The sequence below is a fragment of the Balaenoptera borealis genome, assembly GCF_965194805.1.
Source record: "Balaenoptera borealis genome assembly, chromosome: 4".
Taxonomy (NCBI): domain Eukaryota; kingdom Metazoa; phylum Chordata; class Mammalia; order Artiodactyla; family Balaenopteridae; genus Balaenoptera; species Balaenoptera borealis.
Window position 1 is genome coordinate 46,760,821 of NC_138861.1, and position 16,496 is coordinate 46,777,316.

The window sequence follows — 16,496 nt, forward strand, 5'->3', positions numbered from 1 at the left end:
GCAGAAAACCTGTCACCACCAGGGCAAACATGCAGACCCACTGTAGCCACAGGAAAGCTTAAACAAACAAACAAACAAATAACACTTCCAACCCTGGGGAAGTCTTGGACTCAGGAGCCTACACCAATAATATCAGAGACCTGCTACAACTGGGAGAGGGAGAAGAAACTCTACCATGGAAGACCAACCAGAGATAGATGGAGTTTGGCTGCCAGGAAGAGAAGAGGCAGGACCACTGAGAAAGGCTATTTCTAAGACCTAGAAACACAGATCCTGTCTAAGGTAGAGAACCCCTTGTCCTCACCACAAGACTACCAAGCACCAAGCAGTGTGTAACTGCGGTCTATCACTGGTTGAGGGAAAAAAGTGTGAAGAGGGATACAGTTTGTGGTAGAAATGAAAGCGGAAGCTAAAGGTAAAGGAGAAACATTGAGAAAATGCATCTGAAATTCCAGCCTTCAATCTAAGAGAAAGGAATTAAAAGCCAATGATTCACTGAAGGTAATCATAGGAACAAGACAACCCAAACTCAGCTAATTACTGACTATATTCACTCAACAACATCCCTTCCCACATACACACATTCACTAACAGCCTAACAGAAGAGATGTACCCATTTCCAGATATAAAGTCTCTACTGTTAAACACAAAATATCTGATGTTTAATCAAAAATCACATGACACACAAAAAGGCAAGAAGAAAAGCACAGTGTTAAGAGAGAAAATAATCAACAGAGCAGACTCAAACATGACCCCTATGTTTAATCTATCAAATGAGAAATTTCAGCAGAGATGGTGTTATGAACTGAATTGTGCATCCTGGCCAAACTCATGCATTGAAGCCCTAAACCCAATGTGACTGCATTAGGGGACAGGTCCTTTAGGGAGGTAATCAAGGTTAAATGAGGTCATAAGGGTGAGGCCAGATCCCACAGGGCTAATGTCCTTATAAGAATATGAAGAGACACCAGAGCATGTACTCTCTCTCTCTCTGTCTCTCTCTCTTCATATGTACACACAGAGGAAAGGCCAAGTGAGGACACAGTGATAAAGCAGCCATCTACAAGTCAGGAAAAGAGGCCTCACCAGACACCAGTCCCCACGGCTCCTTGACCTTGAACATCTAGCCTCCAGATCTGTGAGAAAATACGTTTTTGTTGTTTTAGCCACTCCATGTGTGGTATTTTGTTATGGCCACCTAAGCAGACTAATACACATGAAAAATCAAATGGAAATTCAAGAAATAAAAAAAACATGATAAGGGAGATAAAGAATACCTCTGTCAAACTCATAAGTACACTCAAGACAGCTGAATAGACAATCATTGAACTTGAAGATCAGTCCATAGAAATAACCCAAGCTTAAAACCAAAAAGAGTGGCAAAAAAATAACAGAATTCAAGAGTTATGGGATAATATGAAACAATCTCACATATGTGTAATTTGAATCCCAGAAGAAGAGAGACAATAATGCAGGAGAATTTTGTCAAAAATAATGGTCAAAAGTTTTCAAAAATTCATGGCAGACATCACAACATAGATGCAAGAAATTCAGAGACTTCTCAGAAGGATAAATTACTAAACAGATAGACAGACAGACGGACACACACACACACACACACACACTCCCAGATACATTATATTCAAAGTGCTGATAAAAAAATGTTGAAGGCAGCCATCAGAGAAAAGAATCATTATTTCCACAGGAATAAAATTAAGATTTACCACAGACATTAAAAACCATGAAGGACAGAAAATAGTGGAGTCAGGTATTTAAAGTGCAGCTGGGAAAATAAAATTGCTATCTTAGAATTTTATACCCAATGAAAATATCTTTAAAAAGTGAAACTGCACAGACATACTCTACACACAATATAAAAAGAAATTCTTCAGGGAGAAGGAATATGATACCAGATGAAACTTGGATGTACACACACACACACAAAAGTCTTCAGGAAAATCCATTTTCCCAACTCCCTTAGCTATTGCACTGCTGAAAAGAATGCAGCCTTTTCATCTCAGCGCATAAGCTTCAGAGAGTGATCATCTCAGTCAGGGTCTTCAACAGGACTGGAAAGCAATCAAATCCTACAGTGCTGTTATCTTAGCACCTAGCATCCTTCCAAAGAGTGGCTGAAATGAATTGATGTCTCTGTTCAAAAAGTCATTTACTGATATCTTACAAATACGGTGATTGGAAGGAACTCCATAATAGGAATATGAATATCTCAGTGACAGTCTCTAATAACATTATTATTATGTTGCATATGAATAAGATGTCTTTATTGGCCAAAAAAACCCACTGAAGGAAAGGGTTCAAACAGACTTTCAAAATTAACTGGACTGGTCCAGTAAGCTACAGTGGACTGGTAGCCTCATTCTCAAGACAATTTCTTGTCCTTTATTATGGTTCTTCTTAGACTGTCCTGAACTTTGCTAGTTGGCATTCCTTCCTGCTTTTGACAACAGCCTACTTCAGAAAATTGTTAAAATTTCTATATTCCTATGATTCTATTTCTTTAAATTATATTCTTCAAGTATGTACTGTCAGATGACCAGGACAGAATGCAAGACTCATAGAATACAGGAGAGAGGACATATATTACATTCATATTTGAATTTGGAAGAAGTCTAACAATAATGGTACTCATCTAAAGAGGGCAACTACATTATGCAAAAATAATATTCCATAAACCATAAGACAAACTTAGTTTTATTATAAAAATACATATGCTTTGTATATGAGTCATATAGAATTGACACAACCGATAGAATTTACTATGCTGCATTGAAGTGAATACTTATTGCTTTCTTGCTGAATATCTGATATTTTTGTTCCTTCATTTATATCTCCATTTGGAAACATTATTTCAATAATATATTAGGAAGTAGAACATACTGTTTTGTAGTAATTTTGGTAATGCCTTTTAAAGCATCCCATCCAGGATAAGAAGACTGTACAAGAACTACATGGCTACCATTACTATCACCTTGATCTAGGAAATCAGGAATTTATTTAGTGTTAGTAGGAAAACATAAGAAAGAAAGTCTTTCCCATCTGCCTACTAATTCAATTCAATTCAATAAACATTCATTTTATTTATTTTATTTCCATGCACTAGCTGTGCAAGACACGGGCAGGCAGCTTAACAGAAAAAAGAACAACGCGCTCACTTACTAATTTGATTCGATGACCAGGAGTTGCACTGATTTCCCATGTGCATTCTTTCCTGCTTGGGTACTTGTCTGGCCAGTTGGGACTAGTGATGAAGCCACTTGGACTGTGAATCTTCTGTTCACACTCAGCTGTGCCAATAATGATAAAATCAATTAGTGTGGAAATCCAGCCCAGGATTGGGCCAGCAAGGAAGTAGCCTGTTTACACACTATCCTGATGAAAGATTTTCCTCAATAACTAATCATCACTCTAGTCTCCAGTATCATATTCATCCGCTTTGGTAAACCTGTTGCATAATCATAATCATAATCAGAAAATGTTTGTTTTTGGGTTCACATGAAATTGTGTTTACAATGAATTAGATAAATGCCTCCAAGAAAATGAACTATTTTTAACTGCTGGATCTGTAAGTTTAGATTTTAACAGAGCAACATTATTGACAATCAAAGGTATCAACTCTTGGTATGTGCAAAATATTTAATGCAATGCCACAACAAAAATGACTATGTCATTTTCAGTTATTTTTTTCCTATTAACAGCAACATCATTTATAGCTAATTAGTATCACTAAGCCACTTTATGAAACATGTCTTTACATTTTCTCTCTCTCTTTGTTAAATTATACACTTGAATACTTAAACCATCATTTTAGCTGCTAAAGTAAATTATCTGTCATTTCATCACAGTGAAATGAAGCACTAAGGGGAAAAATATGTAAACAACTACTAGCTTCTGAATTAATTTTTAAAAATGTCATTCAATTAACATGAAATTTCTTTTAGGTCTTACAATTTAAACAACTTCATCTTGGAGGGGACCATCCAATATTGTTAATTTCAAACTTCAAAAACATGTAATATCCTCAGACTGTATTCTATCTATATAATTTATGAAGTGTCACCCTGCACATTCTGGCATAGGCTGGAAATTATTTGTTATGTATTGTGTAATCCATTCTAAAATACAATTAATTCTGTGAAATTTTCCAAGAAATCTCTGGGGAAATACTTTACTATATGGAAAAAACACTTGTTGCACTACAGGGCTGCACAGTAAGGATAAAATGACTGACATTACTGTGCTGTTGGCACATGCTTTCCGACTAGACCTTTGCTTCAGCTGTGCCGGGTTTCCATAAGGAGATTTGGATTCTTAATCAAGGAACACAAAAAAAGGGTGAAATTCAGCTCCTTTCAAACAATATAGGGTCATGCAGCAAGACAGTAGTCTTAAAGTCTGGATCCTGTCTTGACAAGGTTTCCTAAATCCCATTATCCCTGTCCTTGCCTTGGTCATATGAAGTGTGGAATCTCCCAGATCTGGCAAATAGTTTAGTTTATAAGACAAAGCCAAGAGGCTCACTGCTAAACTGTATAAGGCACCTGTACTATAGCAGTGGTGAAAGAAAATCCAGCCCCTTTACTAACAGTAAAGATGAACTTTATTAGGGGTGCCTGGATACAGTTCCATTTAAAAAGAGTCCTTTCTTGAAAATATTTACTGTAATGAAGAGAGACTTTGGATATCTAAATTTATTTGTTACCTGTGAGTCACAGGCTACATGCATACTCTGAAAAGCTGTCTCTCTTTTTTCTGAATTACCTTCCATATTTCAAAATAACTGGGCCTATTTCCCAGCCTATTGATTTAACAGAATACTTTACCAGGTTACACATATCATAATCTCATTGGTTTATGCTCATACATGAAAGTAAAAAGAGAAAAAATCCTACTTGCATATGATTCTGGGCAATGTCATTAACTCTGTGAAATAAAGAGGAAAAAAATGTGACATATGACCATATTTGAATGGAACTGAATGGAACAAGGGTCAATTCAGGGTATTCTGTACTATTCAAATGTGCATACAAAGAAGTGCTATCTACCTGTGGTTCTAGTCAGGCACCCACCACTCTACATGTGCTAATGACTAGTTATGAAACCTGCCTTAGTAATAAATCCAAGTTAAATGGAAAATTCAGGAGCAGACCCACAAAGGAAGAAGTAAGACCTGAATAACTATTTCTTGTTCCCATGTAGTTCATATTGGCTAATATGATAATAAGATAATTATCTTTATAAAACCTTGGAATATGGTAAGACTTTAGGACCAAAAACTGGTAGGCTAATATTGAGTTACTAGGATGCTTTTGTGTGTGTGTGTGCTGGGGAGGGGGCAAAACCATGACTTAAAACTCTAAATGGCACAGTATTTTCAAATGTCTTTCTTCTGGTAAGCATTTGAATTTGATACTCCTGGTATTTAAAGTGACATCACTCATGTAGCACATATATGAGATATTTTGGGGAGGGAAATTGAACCAAATGTAAGACATTTAGCAGAAGTTAAGTTTAAATATGGAGATAGTTATAAGGTCTGGTCTGTGAAGACTGAGGGATAATGTAGTGCTTTTCTGGCTGCCAGATGGCATCACAGCAGCTTCTATGTCTGTTATACAAAGTTATTCTAATGCCAACCATATATGAAGTGCAGTACCTTTAGGTAATACAAGGTTTCCAATAGTATGACTTGGATCTTTGAACACTGCATGTATTTTTATTTTTGACATTTGAACAGTTAACATTTATCACTCATTGATATGATTAACTCTACCTGGAAGAACTGCTTTACCCAAACTGCATGAAATTCTAGATGTTGTCAAAAAAAGAACACTTCTTTCATACCTTCCTTGCAATCATGTTTATTTTCATGCAGAACAAATCCATTACGGCACTGACACATGTAGCTTCCCATTGTGTTGACACACTCATGATGGCACCCGCCATTATCCTTAGAACACTCATCTTTGTCTAGCAAAGAGATAACCCCATAGATTAGTAAGTAACTTTAAAAACAAAGGATATCAAAGGAGAGTCATTTAGTTGTGGTTAACACTGGCAAAGGGTAAACTAAGTCACAGCTTTCTGTGTTCCCAACATAAAACAAAAAAAAATCAAAAAATTTATAGTGTCTTAGTTCTACCCACTCCTTGTTTAGCTTGGAGCCTTGTGCCATGAATTGTTTCCAAGATCATTTGCACTAGGGTGACAACATGTAGTCCTCTTTCATTCCTATGCTGGAGAAGTTTTGAGTAGGGCAAAGGAAATGAAAGAATCTTTTTCCAACTAATCCTAAACATTTATAGCCAATTTTTAAAATAAATTAAAAATTGTGAGTAGTTTGATTAAATGCAAATAATGGCATTTAAGTGGAGGGAAATCCTTCACTGTATTAACCATGTTGTATAGGCAGAGGCTAAACACATTTCCAAGATTTGTGTGTAATCGTTTTTTAAAAATCACTCAGTATAATTACTGTAGTTGATTTTTTTCATTAACTTTGCAGTTATGCTTAGCATTAATAAATATGAACATTTTATAATATTTCAAGACAGAATAAGGCATCATTAGACTATCCTAAAGAAGAAACAATTTATATATTTTAAATTAATCTCCTCTAGCAGACCAGTTTATTAAGAAGTAATTCTGTAAAAGGGCTTTTAGTGTGCTAGAAGTAAAGGTTAGAATAGGAAATATGAACTTTAAGAAATAGCCAACAAATTCACTACAGGGAAAAAATCCCAACTATATTAGCAGGCAGTCAATTCAGTGAGAGGCATCAGCCACCATATTATGCTGCTTAGCTGTCATTCCATGATTGGCTTGTCCTTTGAAGTAAAAACCTGGCCTCTGCTCCTGACACATACATATGATGACACATCACTCAGACCTTCCCCACTCCCATAGCACAGAGAACAAAAAGGACACACGGCAGTCACATCAAAGGTCAGGCTGAATTCAAAATTTACACTGTCAACTGATTTTTCTAGTGAGAATTTGTGAGCTCATGGTGGCATACAAATAGCAAATTTTTTTTTGCTTTTGTAATCAAATCAATATTCCCCCTATGGAGATGGGTTTAGGAAAGACATTTTTATCCAAGGATCTGATAGTAATTTTTATGAATGCAACTATTTTTCCCATTTTGTAGACTGATAACACGACATAGCACATATATGCTATGTCTTATATTGCCAATTCATGCATTGGCAATATCAGAATATTCCATATACATACAGGCAGTCCCAAAGTTCTAAAGAATATATCAGGATCAATATATCTGCAATTTATGTGTTCTCTACCGATCCTTAACACTTCCATTACACTTTTAATACTTACTATGGAGGCTAAGCAGAGGAGAAAAAAAGCATAGAATAAAGAAAATTTATCTCTAAAAGAGCATCAAACATCAAAATATATAAGAAATCAGAAATTAATAGAGAACTAGCCTCGTAAAATTAATTTTAGAGAAATTCATAATTTGGCAGTCCCATTACCTTAATTGTATCAACAGTGAAAATTACACGTGGTAAGTTGTGAATGACCTATGCAGAATGGGTGAATGGTGAACCATACTTCCTACTACCATGCTGTCAGCTACCTGCATTTCCTAATTCAGACAGTCAAGCAGTAGATGATTTAAATTTATATTTTAACACACCTTTCCAGGGGCTCTTAAGATGCTTTGGAAAAATACTTCTTCATGAGTTGATGCAGAAATACACTTCATCATTGTTAAAAGGAAAGAGCCAATTTAAAAATTTCTGGTGCTAGAATTACCCACTCTGAAATAGACACATATTTCCTATAAAAATATTTATCTGATGTTTGCTTGGTATACTTAAAACCTGATATAGTGAACTTTAGTTGTACTCTAGGTCAACCAGATTTTTGAGGGTTGGTTGGAAATCTAACAATTGTAAGTAAAGTAGTTTAGAAAAAATTAGTTCACATTTGCAATTGACTGGTAAACAGGTTGCTCAGTGACAAACCTATCGGGGCAGGGACTGCCTGAGTCATCCTTTTATTTGGATCTGTTTAGACTACCATACATGAGAGATATAAAAATGTTAAAAAAAAGAACACAAGTTAGTATTGCTGAACTTTTAAACCTACTGTCATTTTATAATGAAAACAATTCCAAACCATAAAATATTTCTAACATTTAAACTTCATTCTAGTGGAAATCTCATGTTGCTAGGTGATATTTGTAAGGAGAGTTATTTTCTTTAGATTTGATAGAACATAATCTGACTTGTGGTAATGGTAAGTAAACAGAAATAAAGTTGAAAGTGAAACCATTCATATTTGAATAGTAGTTTTTTGTAGCCAGTTTTTCCTATTTCTGTTGTGCTGGAAAAATAATTTTTAGAGGAAGAAGAATAAAATGAGGAAGAAGAGGAGGAGCATGAAGATTTTATATAGTCATATTGTCTAAGTATCTATTATTTTTCAGTGTTCCAGTTGATAAATGTTTCCTGTCTTCTTCCCTGCATCAAACATTGCTTAATACAAGCGATATCATGTGAAAATTGAGTTATCAAATACACTGCTAGAATATATGTATAGGTTAATCTAAAGCTTAGCTAAAATTCAAAATTGGACAAATCAAAATAGAAATTAAAAGCAGCAGGTAAAAGTCATCATCCCCAGCAAAGTAGCATATAAAATCGTACTGGCATATGCCAAATAGTCAATATGAAAAGACAAAATTTTAGTAAACATCGGAATACTTGGAATTATCCAGACTTTTTAATATCACGCAAACAAAGTTATTTATTTAACTTAATATCATAAAAGATGAGTTCCACAAATATATTCTGAACTTATTATAAAAGATCATCAAACTTGAGGAAAAAAAAAAACTAAGCAAATATAATTCTGTTTTCACTTTCTTTCCTTTTCTCCTCTTAGGACACAAACTACTAATATTTTGAAAAATGAAAATCCAAAGAAAGAGAGAAGGAAGGAGGATGCAGAGTTTTAAAAATTTCTCAGAAAGTCTGCATAACAAATTCAATAACTGAGAATTATATCAATGATTCATTTGAAATTTTCTAACATTTTCATACTATAGGCATGGAATTTAAAAAATAGTTTTTATTAGTAAGAGAAACAAACATTTTATTGAGTAGAAATCAAAACATTTAATTTTTGCAGGTGGAAATTAGCCTCCTTCTTTGGAATGGACATATCTGATTTCCATTCCTTCATGCTAGATGAAGGAAAGGTTCATTATTATGGAAAAAGGAAGTGGCATTTTCCCATCAGAGGCCTGGAGAGTATCCTTGAGTCTATCAGAGGCCATCAGTCTATGAATAATACATACTGGATGGGACTGAAGTGGCAACCTATATTAAGTTTTTGAAAGATTCAAAAATAAAAATTTTCTCTTTGCAGAAAGTTTCCTTGTCTGTAGGAAAAAGAAGTAAAGGGTCCACGCACCAGAACAGAAACACATGAGCAGATATACTTACAATAAATGCTAAAATATAAAATAAACAGATCACGCACATTCATGCATACACACATACACCCCATGCATGTGTGCATGCATACAAGACACACACAGGTTTCAACACAAAACTGTTGAAAAAATAATCATCTTCAAAAGAGCTCTGATAAGCTCTACTGAGAGCAACGACAGACAATTTGCTCTTTCTAAAACATGCAAATATTTAAATATCATAAATCATGAAACTTGGAACAGGATTCAGAATCATAGGAGAGCTTTATTTGAAATTAATCACACTAACATTTAAAGTTTTGTTAGAATAATATCAGGTTGAATTTATTCTAAAAATATCTATGACCATTCCATGAAAGAAATGGTGTACAGGAGGAACAATGTAAAGAAATATCTATAAACACTGAAAGGTAGATAAGATGAGGAGCAGGTCAGTTGAAATCACTTGAATACAGAGGTAGAAATATCACACAAATCATTTTATCTGACTCCTATATTTGTTACAGACAGAAATAAACTGGGAATCAAGAAATCTGGGTTTTACTGCATTTCTGCTACTGTGCAGGTTACTGGGTCCATCAGGAAAAGATCACATTCCCATTAAGTTACCTGTGAGGGGGACTGCCATTTAATGAGGTTATCCTTCAAGGCATCATTGAGTCTTTTCACCACTACCAGGTTGCCTAAAGAAGGTGGAATGTCTATGCACAGCTCTCACTGCCTGAAGTTATTTGTTACATTATTCCCAAATAATGAACAGTGTGATTAAATTAAAAGTCCAGTTTCCCAAATGTTGCTGCTTTTACATGCATAAAATCCTACTAATATTTCCTTTAAGTTTAACCTATTTAAAGAAAAATAATTTTGTTCTGAGTAGAATACAGTTAATTTTGCTTAATCACTTAAAATAAGTAAACTATATCATGTATACTTATGCAGATTTGTATACTTGTGTTCAAATATAACATCATATAAAATTAAGTTTGGTTTTACTATCATAAAAGTAAAGTAATTATTGTTAATCTAAAAACAAACTTCATTCATTCCAAGAAAATAACAGTATTATATTGTTGAACCAGATCTCTTCTAGAAAATGCCTATGCCATTATATTCTGAATTACATAAAAAATTTAATAGACAAGTAATTTTACATCATGTTCAAATAGCCTTACTTTTATAGTTGTAATTTCCTTATTTACTTTGATATTATTTCATTATATTGCTTTATAACATACCCTTAATATCAGAACAATATGACACTAATTTTTATAGAGGAGCTTGTGGATATTCTGCTATATAAACCAATCACTTCTAGATTTTCAAGCTATAGCATTTTTCATGACTAATTTAAGACATTAAATAAGAATTTATGTGATGGTTTCTTACTTTGATGAGCATAGAAGTGACAGAAATCTGTATTAATTATTTTGCTAAGAAGTTCTTAGTGTCATTCTTCCAATTCCATTTCTTAGGTCTATAAAGTGCTTATTTAAAATCAGAGGCTATGTGCAAAAACAAGTAAAATCTCAGTATGATTATTTCATTAAATAATTGTATTTTTTAAAATAATGCTATGGTTTATTTCATTATATTCATTAAAAATCTGAATACATTTCCTTGTGTTTTTTCTTTCTTGATGTATCACTTAGTTGCAAGACAGCTAGAAGTTATTTTTAAATAGCTTTCCTTTACAAAATATATTAAATCACTTATAATAAATATTGTTTGTTTTTTAATTGAATTTCTTGATAATATTTCTGGGAAAAAGTATGCTGAAAAAATAGCTAAACATGGTATATTTCTCATTATGTTTTCATAAATTCATAATCACTTCTAAACTTTTTAGAAAACTGGTTATAAACAGAACCACTTAAGATTAAGTCTCCAGACAGGGTGGGAGGGAGACGCAAGAGGGAGGAGATATGGGGATATATGTATATGTATAGCTGATTCACTTTGTTATACAGCAGAAACTAACACATCATTGTAAAGCAATTATACTCCAATAAAGTTGTTAAAACAAAAAAAGTTTGTCTCCATCAAATGTTTCTGGAATAACACACACAATACAGCAAACATTTATTCAATTGTCTATAAGATATTATAAATTAACTATAAAAATAAAAATTAGAAGCTTTAACTAAATTCAAAACACTTGTATTAATATTATTAATTTGTATTAATATTTATTAACTAATTAATAAATAGATGGATTTAAAAATTTCACTCTCAAAGATCAAAGTCTATTAGGTAATGTTTTCAAATCTAGAAAATATCTGGGGTAAAAGATAAGTAGAAATATGATGTGTGTTTTCCTTTTAAAGTTATTTTTATATTTAAATCAGATGAAAACTGAGAAAAATTGTGGTGAAACTACACTGCACCATCTTTTCACCTTAACACAAACATTCTAGGTATTTTAAAATAGTATCGTTCAGATCTGTTCCCACCCACGTGCTTAGCTGTATGCACAGTGCACATATAGCTTTATACCTAGATTTCCATTAATATTTTATCATATACAACTTTTTACACCATGAAATCATTAAACCATCCTTATGGTATGGAAGAGCTCACACAGTGCATTTGAATGTTGTTTAAAATTTCTGTCACTATCACAGTATATTGAAAATCCTTCTTCCAGATTTTGAAATATTTCTTTATGAAAGAGTCCCAAGAATTGAATTTCTGAGCAAACAGATTAGTCATTGTAATAATTCGTGATTCCTATGTTAAATTTATTTCTAAAGAATTTGTCACAATTAATGCAGTAATGCATTTTATCAAATCCCCAAGAGTGAATTTTAACATAAAAAAATCCTTCAATTTTGTTTGTGAAATACAATATCCCCATGGTTTACATGCCTACTTTCTAATAAATATGATGAGTTATTTGACTTTTAACACACAATTACACTTATAGCATTATTAGAACTCTAAAATGATATTTTCAATGTGAATAGAATCTATATATTACAATGGATGATCTTCTGTAAATTATGTTTTGGTAAGATGATCATAATCAGGACATTAAGTAACACTGCCATCTCTTTATTGTACAAAACAAATATGTTTTTATCTTCCCTTTTCCTGAGCAAACATCCTCCCCACTAGCAGAAACTCCCAAGAATTTAAATGTGAAATAGATCTAATTACTTATCCAGGACTATAGTATTTTAAATATGAATCTGACAAACTGCCAAGACTTTTCAATGAATCAAAAAGAAAACGCTGAATGTTTATACTTAATTATCTTGGACTTTACAAAATAATAATCTAATAAAGAAGTGAAATGTATATCTATTGTTTTCCAGGTCACAGATATGTTGAACATAACACATAACTAATACTATTTGCAAAGGACGTGATCATCTCTTATGGTTAAGAGAACCCGAGATGAACTGGGGTTAAATACTTTGTGACACTGAACATTTAGAATATTACAGTTTTACTTTGATTATTAAAGAGATAATGTATGCCTGCATAATAGGTTCTCAGAATGATAGCTACAACATGAGAATTTGGGGTTTAATTTTCCCTGAACTTCATTGTTCAGTTTACTTAACAATATTGTTGTCCTAACGACACAGACAAATAACCTGTCTTTAGAATTTGGGAAGTTTTGCCTGAACATAAATATCAGATAATGAATTTTAGATACTCTGGGGAACTTTAAATTTACTTATACTTTGTCACCAGTATATGTAGCATGCCTCTTTTAAAAAAAGTTTTATTAAATACAATGAGTGATTAAAGTATAGGATCCTGAATATTAATAATATAATAAAATCTATTCACCTTATAATTTTAATTTTTAAAATAAATATTTAGGTGGTTCTAAGATAAGAAGCCATATCTCTAAACACTGGATCACCTAAAATTTGTAAACTACATAATATTTATAGAATAGTAAAGTCTAAGGAAGTCTTCCTTTCATTGAAATAGTATATTAAAATGCTACTTTGAATAACAAATCTTAAATGAATGCCTGAGAATAATTTTATTTATTTATTTATTTATTTATTTATATTGAGGTATAGTTGATTTACAATGTTGTATTAGTTTAAAGTAAACAACATTGTGATTCAATATTTTTATAGATTATAATCCATTTAAAGTTATTATAAAATATTGGCTATATTCCCTATGCTGTACATTACATCCTTGCAGCTTATTTATTTTATACATAGTAGTTTTTACCTCTTAATCCCCTCCCCTTATCTTGCCTCTCTCCCCCTTCCCTCTCTTTACTGATAACCACTAGTTTGTTTTCTATATCTGAGAATAACTTTTAAAAGGCAATTAAATCTGAGGGAAGGAAGCGAATGAGAACAAGGGAGCCAAGATCCATTGTATTTTGAATGTTACTTTCATATATGACTTGGACCTCAATGGAACTTGTGAACCATTAATTTCAATTACACTGAAAGCCCCAAACAAACCCCAGGCACTGTAAATCTCATTAATCTTAAATACATGGGGACTGGAATAAATAGACTTTGAATTAACTCAATCTAAATTACCTGAAATTAAAACATAATTGGAATTCAGTTGCTTTACATTGCTTGCCAGTCTTTCAGGCAGAATAGATTGCTATATCTAGCAAGGCTTATTACAATTTTATCTATTTTTGAAGTTTCAGAGTAATATTTTTAAAAGGAACAATTTTGGAATTGGGAAAATAAGGGCATTTCACTGATGTTTCTATCTAGTTTCTTAAAATTTAGGGACTTTTAATCAAATTTCAGCTCTTTAAGAGGGAATTTTTAATGTGAGTTGGTTCAACTAAACATTAAATTCCAAATGTAGACATGTCAACTGCTAAATGTATCTGATAATATATTATTTTTAGTAAAAATATAATTTCCATATTTCTAGGCCTCTTACTGCAATCATTTCTATAATGATGAGGTAAAGTATGATTTTAAATGTCTGCTTAATAAAAAGAATGAAAATATAATAGCAAGAAGAGGAATAATAAACATGTTGCTAAGCAGTAAGAATAAAAAATATGTTGCTAAAATGAGACCACATATTCCAAATACAAAAATAATTTTGAAAAAGTCTGCCACTTTTTGGAAGTCTGGTATCATTATTGCTATCCACTTATAAAGTCACTGTGTGAAAATATTACCATAATAATTTTGTGTTATTTTTACTAGCCTTTGAAATATTTGATGAGAATTTATGTAAGATCTAAGTGTTGGAGAGCTGCATTTCATCAGGGCCATTCTTATTAATATCTTAATTTAAAAAAAGTATTAAACTAGGATAAATGTTCATGCATTCTATGTACCTCCAAGTTCATTTACAGAAAACTGGGAAGAATGGATAGCATACAATTTAAGCCAATCCATCTTTAAAATCTGTAATATACACATGCAGCATGAGAATACTGATACCTGAGAAGAAATGTGCTTTGAAGCCCTTCTTGGATACAGTATTGTCAGATTTGAATTCAATTCTCATATTGTTGAACTGAGATGTGATCACGTCAGGCACTTCAGCACCACAAAATTTGCCATGCAATTTAGGCTCAGAAGAAAGACCACTCCAAATCTCCACATAATCGTATTTGCAAACCTAGAAATAAACATGGTTACTGTAATCACCAGATTTGAGAGCATCAGATGATTGACATTTATTTTTTTTAAATTTGTTATGTTTTTCCCTCTTTACTCCTGTGGTAGTCAAACTGGACTTAACAGGTCCAAAAATCAAGAAAAATTGTCCAAATATGAAGCAGAAGGCATGATACACAGATGAGAGAAGATTTTGCTCCGAATAGCCCCAAGAGATGTATATACAAATGTATGCTTGTATATATGTATTTACAGCATACATGTTTTCCAAAAAATACAGACTTAAGGAAAACTGAGATGAATAATTGTTTAACAAAGCATATGATTGAACTCTGGGCATGATGTGTACTTTGCAATGTGTCAACTCAAATTACTGGCTGTGATATTAATTAGGTGGTAAATAAGCAAAATGTTGCTAGGAAAAATGAAATAAGTTTTCTATCTACTTTGTTACAACTGCAACTTTTATTTAGAGAGGGCTCTGACACAAGATGGGATAATGTTACCAAAGCTAAAGTTGTTTGATATTGACTTTCCTTTTAGATATCAGTAAAATGAATAAAAGAATGAAGTTATAACTTAACCCAGTATTCTATAAGTCAAGATTTTGCTCATGCCTTTATTTTAAATATTCAAGACTTTAAACTATGAAAATGCACAGAATTTTATTAATAACGTTCCACACAGTAACCTCATCATAAGTTTAAGAATTCCAGGATATGTTACAGAGTTTGTAAAGGGTCCTTCCATGAATAAAGACTGCTACCATGAGAAAAATGCTTTCAAACACAATGCCCCATTTATTTTAAACCATCTACCCTTCTTCCTCATAAACATAAACGTTTATCCTTCTTAAGAACACCTATCAATTAGTGAATCAAAATGCCATTTCTGCCACAACCAACAGCTTTAGGGAAACTGAGAAAGTAGAAGCCATTCACATTACATTGAAGAACTGGCAGAGAGATTCCCATTTTCAAAACGTGTTGCTCATATGAAAGCTGTTCTAAGATTACTATAAAAATATGTTCTTAATTTTAATATTTCCCCAAATTTAAGGTAATTATTAAAGAAAAATGATGTTTCATGTGGATAAATTATGTAAGAAATATAAATTGCAGTCTTTTCCATCATAAAACTTACATGATGTAAAGAAGATCTCAAAAGGTCCATTGAGCTCTAAAATTGTACAATTCTCTGAAATATCAGTGCATTACACTTCATATTTTAATTTCCTTTAAGGCAACACAAAAGTCTGCACTTCTTTTTAACTCAAAACCACAGAAGTGCCTTGACTACTACAAATAGAATTTTTAAAAAATGATTAAAAGAAAGAAGGATAAGTGGGAGGGGAAAAAAGAAGCAAAGATACATACACAAAGACAAAATTACAGTATAAAACCCACAAATATTACCAACAATTATTGCCC

General features: G+C 32.5%; 1 protein-coding gene across 1 annotated transcript in view; it reads right to left on the minus strand.

Annotated features, from left to right (window-relative positions):
- TLL1 (tolloid like 1) overlaps positions 1-16,496 on the minus strand; it is a 257,300-nt gene that overhangs the window by 33,598 nt on the left and 207,206 nt on the right. Inside the window, exons 16-18 of the mRNA XM_082391226.1 lie at positions 14,887-15,067; positions 5,863-5,988; positions 3,178-3,305 (exon numbers count right to left, since the gene is read on the minus strand). Coding sequence (XP_082247352.1) covers positions 3,178-3,305; positions 5,863-5,988; positions 14,887-15,067 — 435 coding nt within the window. The remainder of the gene's footprint in view (positions 1-3,177; positions 3,306-5,862; positions 5,989-14,886; positions 15,068-16,496) is intronic.